This window comes from Staurois parvus, unplaced genomic scaffold, assembly GCF_062004578.1.
Source record: "Staurois parvus isolate SC_StPar_1 unplaced genomic scaffold, SC_StPar_1.0 ptg000098l, whole genome shotgun sequence".
In the NCBI taxonomy this organism is placed as follows: domain Eukaryota; kingdom Metazoa; phylum Chordata; class Amphibia; order Anura; family Ranidae; genus Staurois; species Staurois parvus.
Genome location: NW_028317894.1, coordinates 3,926,227 through 3,939,343, shown reverse-complemented (window position 1 = coordinate 3,939,343; position 13,117 = coordinate 3,926,227). Strand labels below are relative to the sequence as shown.

The following is a 13,117-nucleotide window of genomic DNA, read 5'->3' as shown; positions in this document are numbered from 1 at the left end:
CTTCTCTCCCCTCCCCTCTTCTCTCCCCTCCCCTCTTCCTCCCCCTCCCTCTCCCCCTCCCCCCTCCCCTCTCCCCTCCCCCCTCCCCTCTCCCCTCCCCTCCCCTCCCCCCTCCCCTCTCCCCCCCTCCCCTCCCCTCTCCCCTCCCCTCTCCCCTCCCCTCTCCCCTCCCCTCTTCTCTCCCCTCTCCACTCCCCTCCCCTCTTCTCTCCCCTCTCCACTCCCCTCCCCTCTTCTCTCCCCTCTCCACTCCCCTCCCCTCTTCTCTCCCCTCTCCCCTCCCCTCCCCTCTCCCCTCCCCTCCCCCCTCCCCTCTCCCCCTCCCCCCTCCCCCCTCCCCCTCTCCCCTCTCCCTCTCCCCTCCCCCCTCCCCTCTCCCCTCCCCTCCCCTCTTCTCTCCCCTCTCCACTCCCCTCCCCTCTTCTCTCCCCTCTCCCCTCTCCCCTCCCCTCCCCTTTCCCCTCCCCTCTCCCCTCCCCTCTCCCCTCCCCTCTCCCCTCCCCCCTCCCCTCCCCTTTCCCCTCCCCCTCCCCTCCCCTTTCCCCTCCCCTTTCCCCTCCCCTTTCCCCTCCCCTCTCCCCTCCCCTTTCCCCTCCCCTCTCCCCTCCCCTTTCCCCTCCCCTCTCCCCTCCCCTCTCCCCTCCCCTCTTCTCTCCCCTCCCCTCCCCTCTTCTCTCCCCTCCCCTCCCCTCTTCTCTCCCCTCCCCTCTCCTCTTCTCTCCCCTCTCCTCTTCTCTCCCCTCCCCTCTATCTCTCCCCCCCCCTCTATCTCTCCCCTCCCCTCTCCCCTCCTCTCTCCCCTCCTCTCTCCCCTCCCCTCTCCCCTCCCCTCTCCCCTCCCCTCCCCTCTCCCCTCCCCTCTCCCCTCCCCTCCTCTCTCCCCTCCCCTCCTCTCTCCCCTCCCCTCCCCTCTCCCCTCCTCTCCTCTCTCCCCTCCTCTTCTCTCTCCTTTTCCCTCTCCTCTGCTCTCCCCTCCTTCACTTTTTCACTGATCACTGCATTATTGCCACTAGCGACATTAGATAGTGTCAGGGTCAGTTAGCGCCCCTCCCAGCCAGGGTCAGCTAACGTTAGATTGCCTGCACACTATAGCACTCACACTATAGGTCGCTAATCACCGCCGTTACTAAGTATAGTGTTTGTACGGATCAATATTTTGATCACGAACAGAACTATACTAGCGTCTCCTTTGTATATTGTCCCCAAAATTGCAGTGTTAGCAGGATCAGCCCTGTTCACTGTTTGCACTCGCCCTTACGCTGTTTTTCAAGGAAGATTTGTAACAATTGATTGTGGGCCAAAGCAATTTATAAGCACAACAATACATTGCCGCCCACCCAAATTCAGCTCTTGCCAGAAAATTCACATGGAAACCTATCACATTTTCTGAATTTAAAACTTTTTTGGGCCTAAACCTCAAAATGGGCATTACAAAAAAGAATGAATTGCGGTCATATTGGTCCACAGACCCGATTCATCATATGCCCGTGCTCTCTGCTGTTAAATATATGCCCAACATGGACCAGCAACGTACTGGTAAATCGCCGGACTTTGAGTGGTTTTACCGGGATGAGGCCTGCATGATGTCGGCAGTTCTGCTGGCTGACAATAGAGCTGATTGGACACTGGAATACCTCCAATCATCTCTATATTCTAAGAGACCAGAAGCTTCAAGCATTTCATCATTTCCGTTTCGCCAGATATAAATAGTGCCATTTTAAAATTGGGAAAGCATTTGATCACACCTATCTTGGTGTGATCAGATGCTTTAAGGGTAGAGGAGAGATTTAGAGTCTAATAGACCCCAGATTTCTCAGAAAAGAGTACCTGTCACTGCCTATTGCTATCACAGGGGATATGTACATTCCCTGTGATAACAATAAACGTGATCGAAAAAAAAAAATGAAAGGGACAGTGTAAAAATAACAAAAAAGCAAAATAAATAATAAAAAATTTTCACCCCAATCCCTGTGCTTGCGTGCAAAGGCAAACGCAAGCTGCGATCCCATGGCGGTATGTAAAAAGAGATTGTACCATGTATGTGAGGTATCACCCACCGCGAACGTCAGATTGAGGGCAGTAATTATAGCACTAAGACCTCCTGTGTAAATCTAAAATGGTGACCTGTAAAGGCTTCTAAAGCGTCACCTATGGACATTACAAATTTGCGTAATTTGTGGCCGTTCTACGGGTGTGTGCAGTTTTAAAGCTCTAAAAAATATATAATGTTTGGGGGTTCAAAGTAATTTTTCTAGTGTTTTTTCAAGTAAGCAAAAAGTGTCTGAAAAGGCTTGGTCTTCAAGTGTTTATAAAAGGGTGTGATGTCTAGCATAAGCTTCTAAAGTTGGCCCTGAAATGCCAGGATAGTAGATGCACCCTCCAAATTACCTCTTTTTAGAAAGTCGACGCTCCAAGGTATTTGCTAAGAGGCATGGTGAGTATTTTGCAGATCTCATTTGTTGCCAGAAGTTTTTGGAAAATGAAGAAAAAAAATAAAAATTTATTTTTTCTTTTCTTTTATCCTTTTTCAAACTCTGTGACAAAAATAATATCTGCAAAATACTCATCATGCCTCTTATCAAATTCCTTGGTGTGTCTTCTTTCCCAAAAGGGGTCATTTGGGGCAGTGTTTATACTATCCTGACATTTTAGGGCCTCCGAAACTGTGATAGGTAGGGAATAAGTGATATGAGGAAATATGCCCTTTGAAAGCCTGGAGGTGGTCATAGGATTTTGGGGGCGTGTATGTGGCTAGGCTGCTAAAAAGTCTCTCACATGTAATATCCCCATACTCTTGAGTGTTTTGGGGTGTTATTCCACATATACCCATGGTATACGTGAGCAATATATCATTTAACTGACAACTTTGTGTAAAAAGAAAAAAAAAATAGCATTTTCCAACTTTGTGGCAAAAAATAAAATGTTACATTGACTCAAAATGGCTCTCATTAAATTCCTTGGGGTGTCTACTTTCCAAAAAAAAGGGTAATTTATGGGGGTTTTTGTACTGCCCTGGCATTTTAGATCCTCGACAAATGTGGTAGACAGAAAGCAAAAGCTGCATAAATTCCAATATACAGTGGGGAAATAATTATTTGATCCCCTGCAGATTTTGTCAGTTTCCCTCTTACAAATAAACGAAGGGTCTGTAATTTTATTATAGGTGTATTTAAAAAATGATAGAGCATATCAACCAAAATTCCAGAAAAAACACATGATACAGATGTTATAAATTGAGTTGCAGTTCAGTGAGTAAAATAAGTATTTGATCCCCTACTAACCAACAATAATTCTGGCTCCCACAGACTGGCTATGTGTTCATGTGGTACACATGTGATTAGTCCTGTCAATTTAAGAAGTGTCTCCTAACGACAACTCGTTATGTGTATAAAAGACATTTGTCCACAGAATTTCTTTGTTCCATTCAAACCTCGCCACTATGGGCAAATGACTAAAGAGTTGTCAAAGGACATCAGGGACAAAACTGTAGACCTGCACAAGGCTGGAATGGACTACAAGACCATCAGCAAGAAGCTTGGTGAGAAGGAGACAATTGGAGCCATTATTCGCAAATATAAGAAATACAAAATAACCATCAATCGCCCTCGATCTGGAGCTTCATGCAGGATTTCGCCTCATGGGGTAAGGATGATCTTGAGAAAAGTGAGGGATCAGCCCAGAATTACATGGGAGGAGTTTGTGAATGATCTCAAGGCAGTTGGGACCACAGTCCCCAAACAAACCATTGGTAACACAATACACCACCATGGATTGAAATCCTGTAGTGCCCCAAGGTCTCCCTCCTCAAGAAAGCACATTTATAGGCCTGTCTGAATTTTGCCAATGAACATCTACATGATTCAGAGAAGTACTCGGAGAAAATTCTGTGGTCAGATGAGACCTTTGGCATTAACTTGAATCACCGTGTTTGGAGGAAGAAAAATGCTGGCCATGACCCTAAGAACACCATCCCTACAGTCAAACACAGAGGTGGAAACATTATGTTTTGGGGCTTTTTCTCTGCTAAAGGTACAGGCTGGCTTTCCTGCATTGAGAGGCCAATGTACGGGGCATGTAATGTAAAATCTTGGATGAGAACCTTCTTCCCTAATCCAGAACACTGTAGATGGGTCATGGATGGGTTTTCCAGCATGACAATGACCCCAAACATACCACCAAGGCAACAAAGTAGTGGCTCAAGAAGGAGCACATTAAAGTCTTCGAGTGGCCAGCCAGTCTCCCAACCTTAATCCTATAAAAAATTTACGGAGAGAGCTGAAACTTCGAGTTGCCAAGTGACAGCCAAGAAACCTTAAGGATTTAGAGAAGATCTGTAAAGAAGAGTGGACCAAAATCCCTCCTAAGATGTGTGCAAACCTGGTAACCAACTACAAGAAACGTCTTACCGCTGTGTTTGCCATCAAGGGTTTCTCCACTAAGTGCTAAGCTACGTTTTGCTTGGGGATCAAATACTTATTTTACTCGCTGAACTGCAACTCAATTTGTAACATTTGTATCGTGTTTTTCTGGATCTCTGGTTGATATTCTGTCTCTCATTTAAAATACAACTATGATAAAAATTATAGACCCTTTATTATTTTGTAAGTGGACAAATGTACAACATCTGCAGGGGATCAAATAATTATTTTCCCCACTGTATATACACCATAGTTTGTAGATGCTATAAATTTCACACAAACCTATTCATGTACATGCATTGGGATTTTTTTTTTTTTTTTAACCAAAGACATGCAGCAGAATACATTTTGGCCTACATTTATGAATAACTTTGAGTTTACAATACCGAAAGTAAAAAATATTGTGTTTTTTTATAATTTATATCACAAAAAATAAAAAACCCATTGGTGATCAAATACCACCAAAAGAAGCTCTATTTGTGTGAAAAAGGACACACATTTCGTTGGGTACAGCATTGCTTGACTGTGCAGTTACCAGATGAAATAGCGAAGTGTCGACTAGCAAAAAATGACCTGGTCATTAAGGGGGGTAAATCTTCTGGATTGCAAGTGGTTAAGCCACGTTCCAGACAGTTTTACTGTTTTATTATGTATCCATTTATAAATTGGTTAATTTTTAAAGTAGAATAATGGGCAAAACGTTTATTTTTTGTAATTTTGGATAGTGTGTTTTAACCCCGTCAGTTTATTTTTTGCCATCTGTGTCCCACTGGGGAGATTTACCTATAGTCAAAACAGAAAGCAAAGAAAAACCCCTGCAAATTAAGAGCGTTCCTTGGGGACCCCTAGGTCACCAGAACTAGTGTCCCCATTGGAAAATTTCCCCTCTATTACTTTTCTGGGGACAATGTAAAATTTGAGATATTCTTTACTTTCACTTTCAATGATAAACCGGACAAATAGAGAGGGTGTAGCTCCCTAACACAGACTACAATAAAAAACTAATCCATCTCCACTATGTCCAAAACTATAAAAAGAAGTGTTGCCTTTAGTTATCCGTTAAATCAGGGGTCCTCAAACTACGGCTCGCGGGCAACATGCGGCCCGCAGGCAAGGGACACTAGGTACAGGGGCGAGCAGGGGGCTGCTGTCTCTTACCTGGCTCTGGTCCCAGTCCCATGACGATCCAGTCCAGGATGCGCAGCTCCCTCACTCGATGTCCGCGCTGCCGCTCGGCTCCGCTTCCTCACCGGTGATTGGGCGCCAGTATTGTAGCTCAGGAAAGGCACACAGGCAGCCAATCACCGGCGAGGAGGCGGAGCCGAGCGGCCCCGCGAAAATCAAGGGAGGGAGAGGCCGAAGTGAAGGAAGGAGGACAGCTGACCGCCCGGTAAGTGTGCCGTGCAGATGGTACTGCTGCAACCAGGTATGCTGGCTGCAGCAGCACCATGCTGGAACAGAGGTCGGCTAGTTAAGTGTCATTGCTGTCAGTGGGAGGAATAGTGCCCCATCATTGGTGTCACTGACACCAATGATGGGGCACTATTCCTCCCCCCACTGACACCAATGATGGGGCACTATTCCTCCCCCCACTGACACCAACAATGGGGCACTATTCCTCCCCCCACTGACACCAACGATGGGGCACTATTCCCCCCCCCGGCACCAATGACGTACTATTCCTCCCACTGACACCAATGATGGGACACTATTCCTCCCACTGACACCAATGATGGATCACGAATCTTCCCACTGACACCAATGATGGGGCACTATTCCTCCCACTGACACCAATGATGGGGCACTATTCCTCCCAATGACACCAATGATGAGGCACTATTCCTCCCACTGACACCAATGATGGGGCACGATTCTTCCCACTGACACCAATGATGGAGCACTACTCCTCCCACTGATACCAATGAATGGGGCACTATTCCTCCCACTGACACCAATGATGGAGCACTATTCCTCCCACTGACACCAATGATGGGGCACTATTCCTCCCACTGACACCAATGATAGGGCACTATTCCTCCCACTGACACCAATGATGGGGCACTATTCCTCCCACTGACACCAATGATAGGGCACTATTCCTCCCACTGACACCAATGATGGGGCATGATTCTTCCCACTGACACCAATGATGGGACACTATTTCGCTACATAAGACACACTAGGGGGGACATGTCTGTGCGTCTTATAGAGCGGCCGGCCCAGTATTCCCGCCGCCGTTGTATGTCCGCAGTCTCTGAACAAATGCGGACACAGTACAGGAGATGACCATAGTTTTTTTTTCCGGCCCTCCAGCGGCCCTGTTTAAAAAGTTTGAGGACCCCTGCTTTAAATAACAGTATTGTGCTTGAATTCTATATTTCCATATAATCCTCTACATATTAAAAAAAATCTGCAGAATTGCTACCTCTTTTAGCCAATCCGGTATTATAATCTCTGAATCGCGATGTTATATTTTGGCTATACATTATTCAGTGTCTGGAAAAAAATGCGTACATTTCATCTGATAAATGTCCCACCCATTGGGGAGATTTCTCTTCTCTCATTCTGTATACACGACAGTAAATAAGAGGAAATCTGTCCAAAGTGAGGGAAATGCCCTCGTACACAGCTTGTCATCAAAACAAGTATCTCCAGTGAAAGATTTTCTCTCTTTCCTGTTCATGTGACAACTGGAATTTTTGGGTTTTCTCCCACTTTCAATCCCACTGATGGAGGTCACCAGGACAGAGTGTGTCATGGAGATTAGAGAGAGTGAATCACACCAGCCTGAAATAAAGTCTGGAAGGGGTTATAACTTTTTGGCTTTCAACACAATTTCAACCACATTTATTTTGCTGTCTCTCCAGAGAATAGACATTTTCAATATGCAAGTGTACATATTAACTGACAATTACACAAAAATCAAGTTCTAAGTCTCTTTCTTGTTATTTCTATCAATTTAATTAAAAGAGTGAAAAGATAAAAGCTTTTTCATACTAAGGCCTGTGTGGTCCCCAATGCTCCCACCTTGCATAGTAGTTCTAAATTAATTTCTAGAATGCCTAAAGGGGCTTAAAGTGTATCCTGGGAAATGTAATGACTTAAGTGGTTGTATTTATCCTCTTCCTCCTTTTGTGATCTTTTTTCTTATTCTGGGAGTTTTCTTCCTACGGAAATGAAGATTTTTGCCTATAATTTGGGTTGTTGGTGTAACGCTTGACTTGATCTCATTTTCTAGGCGCTGAAGAGAAAAGGATTGTGGAGGATTATTAAGGCACGATTATCTAGCAGACACGGAACTGAACAGGTAAGTAGAGGGATTACCGTCATTAATTTAGTTCCAGCAGGCAGAGCTGGGTTTTGATTGAGAGCCACTGGTGTGGAGAGGGAAAAGAAATCAGAGCGGACCAAAGTGATTACTTTTATACCTGCAATCTGCCGCAGCTTTTGTGTTTATTTAACATAATTAAAAACTATGTAAAGGAGGATTCCAGGCCAAAATATATTTCTTTCGAAATTTAACTTGATAATCAAAATGAAATATTTAAAGTGGCCAGCTACTAGAAGTGTAAAGCCCTGCGCTCCTAGTGTTCTCAAACTTAGTAAATACTGTGTATGTAAAGTGTCTAAACCATCAAACAACAATAGTAGTTACACATCAGCATTTAAAATTATAACAATCATAATCTGCCAGAACCAAATATAAGTGCAAATATAACTTTGGGGGTTACTTACTAAAACTGGAGAGTGCAAAATCTGGTGCAACTTTGCATAGAAACCAGTTTCCAGGTTTTATTGCCAAAGCCTAATTGAACAAGCACGTTAGAAGCTGATTGGCTACTATACACACCTGCACCAGATTCTGAGTGCACCAGTTTTAGTAAATCTACATTTATGCATATCAAAAAAAGAGACCACTTTGAAACAGTCCCTCATCTTCCAAGAACACATCCTTGGAAATAATGTGCTTGTAGCAAAATGTTAAATAGATTATGTCCGACAATCTCTTGAAGTGTTCACTATGGTGCACACCCTAACAGATAAATACTCACCTGATGATGTTGAATACTTCTCTCTTTTAACCTACATTTTCCTGCAGTCAGTCTCCAGCGTTCAGAAGTGTCCCGTGTACATGAAGCCTAAGTTGTTCAAAATTCATGTTTCAGCTGGACCCACTCTCTCTTTACTCCTTCCCCCTCCAATGTGCATGCTTTCCTTTCAGTAGCAACTAAATAGAAACTAGGAGAAGAGGCTCACATAGCATAAAACCTTTTAAAGCTTTATTAAAACCTATATAAAAAGAACCCACATTTTATGATATGCAGTTTTATTTGCACTTATATTTGTTTATTTGCAGATTATGAATATTATTTCCATTTTTTGTTTGGTTTAGACCAGGGGGCCTCAAACATTTTAAACGGGGCCAGTTCACAGACCTTCACACTGTTGGGGGATCAGACTATAATTTGGAAAAAATATGAACAAATTCCTATGCACACTGCACATGTCTTATTTGTAGTGCAAAAAACAAAAAGAACAATACAATATTTAAAATGCACTATACACTGTAACGCACTGGACACCGCAATGCACTATACACTGTAACGCACTGGACACCGCAATGCACTATACACTGTAACGCACTGGACACCGCAATGCACTATACACTGTAACACACTGGACACCGCAATGCATTGTGCTCTCTAACGTACTGGACACCGCAATGTACTATACACTGTAACGCACTGGACACCGCAATGCACTATACACTGTAACGTACTGGACACCGCAATGCACTATACACTGTAACGTACTGGACACCGCAATGCACTATACACTGTAACGTACTGGACACCGCAATGCACTATACACTGTAACGTACTGGACACCGCAATGCACTATACACCGCAATGCACTATACACTGTATTGCACTATACACTGTAATGCACTGGACACCGCAATGCACTGTACTCTGTAACACACTGGACACCTCAATGCATTGTGCTCTGTAAGGTACTGGACACCGCAATGCACTATACACTGTAACGCACTGGACACCGTAATGCACTATACACTGTAACGCACTGGACACCGCAATGCACTGTACTCTGTAACACACTGGACACCTCAATGCATTGTGCTCTGTAACGTACTGGACACCTCAATGCATTGTACACACACACTGGACACCACAATGCGCTGTACTCTGTAATGCACTGGACTCTGTAACGCACTGGACTCTGTAACGCACTGGACTCTGTAACGCACTGGACTCTGTAACGCACTGGACTCTGTAATGCACTGGACACCGCAATGCACTGTACTCTGTAACGCACTGGACACCGCAATGCACTGTACTCTGTAACGCACTGGACACCACAATCAACTGTACTCTGTCACGCACTGGACACTGCAATGCACGGTATACTGTAACGCACTGCGCAATGCACTGTACTCTGTAACGCACTGGACACCGCAATCCACTGTACTCTGTAACGCACTGGACACTGCAATGCACTGTACCTGGTGCCTGATGTACTCTCCTCCTCTCCTGTTGCTCCTCTGGCTGCAGCAGGAGAAATCGGGGACTTTTAGGCTGCAGCTCGCTGGGTCCTCTGCTTTGGCGGGCCGCAGTTTGTGGACCCCTGCTGTACACTAACACACTGGACACCACAATGCACTATACACTAACACACTGGACACCGCAAAGCATTGTACTCTGTAACGCAATGGACACCAGAATGCACTGGACACCAGAATGCCCTGTACACTGTAATGCACTGGACACCAGAATGCCCTGTACACTGTAATGCACTGGACACCAGAATGTACTGTACACTGTAACGCACTGGACACCGCAATGCACTGTACACTGTAACTCATTGGACACCGCAATGCACTATACCTGGTGCCTGGTGTACTCTCCTCCTCTCCTGTTGCTCCTCTGGCTGCTGCAGGTTAAATCAGGGACTTCCAGGCTACTGCTTGCTGGGTCCTCGCGACCGAGTACCCAGTGAGCAGCCTAGCTATTTGCTGGTCCGTTTTTTTTTTTGTATAATTAATTATTTTAATTAATTATTTTTTTGACTGGCCCGGTGGGCCGGATAAATGGCATTGGCAGGCCACATCCGGCCTGCCGGCCATAGTTTGAGGACCCCTGGTTTAGACCATTGGTATCTGACCTGCAGCCCATGACTGTTATGAATGTGACCCAACACAAAATCTAAAACTTAAAAATGTTGAGATATATATACATATATATATATATATATATATATATATATATATAAATAATGCGTTTATACTTAATGAAAACATGCGGCCGAAGAACACTTTTATAGTGTCTCTTTACAGGACTTTATTAAGTTTTATCTTTCGAAAGAAAAATATCCCACTATTCACAGTCATGCCTTATTCATGTCATCAGTTTTCGGCAGCACCTATATTTGTGAACAACTATTTTCAAGGATGAAGCACATGAAGGGCAAAATTAGAACTAACTTGTCTGATGAGCACCTTGAGAATTAATTGAGCATTGCTACTACATCTATTGAATCCGATATTGTTGTGTTAGTATATCAAAAACAGTCAAATATTTCACTAGTTTTATGTTCCCCTCTTTTACTTTAATAATTAAAAAATTACCAAAAACATGAAGTTTTTGTACCTCTGTATGTGAGGTTTGTCCTACTTCCAGTCAAGTAGATACAAGGCATTCTCAAAAGGCCGCCTAAGCTCTTCCCCCTGACTAGTTTTATCACAAAGAACTTTTGTAAGGGAATAAATGTATTGACTTCTGAGGTGATACTTTGAGGACAAAATCGGGAAGTAAAATTAGGACACTTCTAGTTAAATATAGTTATACAGGCATACCTCGGTTTACGAATTTAATTCGTTCTGCGGGACTTTTCTTATAGCGAAAAATTTGTAAACCGAAACGCCATTTTCCATAAGAATGCATTGAAAACCAATTAATCCATTCCGGAGGTCAGAAAAAAGTAAACGCTACTAAAATACCGCATGATATATTTTATCAAGTCATGCGGTATTTTAGTAGTGACAACCATGTGTTAAGGTTTTAGCTGTCGGCGGGGTTCCCCACAGACAGCTGAATGTAAAAGAATTGCCGGCAATTAAAAAAAATAATTTAAAAATGGCGTGGGGTCCCCCCTCCCATCCATACCAAGCCCTTCGGGTCTGGTATGGATTTTGAGGAGAACTCCCACACCAAAATTTTTAAAAGATGGTGTGGGGTTCCCCCCCCAAAATCTATACCAGACCCTTATCCGAGCATGCAGCCCGGCAGGTCAGGAAAGGGGGGGGGCGAGCAGGTGCCCCCTCCTGAACCATACCAGGCCACATGCTCTCAAAATGGGGGAGTGCTTTGGGGCAGGGGGGCTCCCCCCCCCCCCAAAGCACCTTGCCCCCATGTTGATGGGGACAAGGGCCTCTTCCCCACAACCCTGGCTGATGGTTGTCTGGAATCCCCCTTTAATAAGGGGGCCCCCAGATCCCAGCCCCCCCCCATGTGAATGAGTATGGGGCACATGGTCCTGCTACTGATTCACAAAAAAACAAAGTGTAGTGTGAAAAAAGACAGGACATGGTCTTTGACAAGTCCTTTATTAAAAGAAAAAAACTAAAAGAATGTCCCCCGCAGTAGATTCAGCGTCAATCATGATGTCCGCGGCTGGCACGAAAAACAAAAAAAGGCTCCGCTTTCGATGATGGTTCCTGCCATCTGTCTCCTCCAGTGGTTTGACAGTTCTTAAATATGTCAGGAGCGGGGCCACCTGGGGACATCACCCGAGTGACCCCACCCCAGGTGACATCATTTTTTTTTTACATTTTGGTGTGGGAGTTCCCCACAATCCATACCCGAAGACCTTGGTATGGATGAGAGGGGGGACCCCACGCCGTGTTTTTATTTATTATGGTGCCGGTTTTTAAATGTAATTACCGTTTTTTTTTCCTTCACTATAGCTCAGAGATTCAGCTGTCACTTTCCCCCCAGCTAAAAGAGAAAGTTTCCTTTTAGTTTATTTCCCTGAGTTAAAAGAAACTATGTTTTTCCTTTTAGTTTCTTAAAAGAAACAAAGTTTCCTTTAACTCCAGGGAAAGTGACAGCTAATTCTGTGAGCTATAGTGAAAAGAAAAAAAAAAGCCGGCAATTGTATTTGAAAATTGGCAGCGACATACACCTCGTTTTCAGAAAAAAATTTGTAAAAGATTCGTAAACCAAGTCACTATTTTCAATGGATTTTAATTTGTAAACTGAAAATTACAGAGGCAGTTGTAAACCAAGGTACACCTGTACTATAAAAGTGAGCCTGTGCCCAAATTATGTACCTTAGGTATTTACAGATTCTAAATAGGCAGTAAAAGCAATCCCTCATTTATCTGTGTATCTATAAGCATTATGAAGGAGTTAATTTTCATTGGTCACAACACAGACACTGTTTTTGTATGAGAATGGAATCTTGGCAGCGTGCTGATGTTAACAGCAGGTGTTTAGAAGCTTTTATAAACTAACTGAATTGGACTTTGTGATCTTTAAGTAGGTAGAACTTCACATTACAAACACCTAGAGAGGTCAGGGGGTGATTTGTTTTAAAACTCTGTTACTTTTTATTAAGAATATGTAAGTAGTTTAACGTGGACACTGGTGCACATTAATCATGTCTGTAGGTATATTAGT

The 13,117-nt window shown here is 44.0% G+C and overlaps 1 protein-coding gene across 2 annotated transcripts in view; it reads left to right on the top strand.

The window, feature by feature from the left end:
- NBAS (NBAS subunit of NRZ tethering complex) overlaps positions 1-13,117 on the top strand; it is a 1,021,307-nt gene that overhangs the window by 71,419 nt on the left and 936,771 nt on the right. For both annotated transcript variants that reach the window (XM_089671087.1, XM_089671086.1), the window contains exon 11: positions 7,657-7,725. In XM_089671087.1, the coding sequence (XP_089527213.1) occupies positions 7,657-7,725 (69 nt within the window). The remainder of the gene's footprint in view (positions 1-7,656; positions 7,726-13,117) is intronic.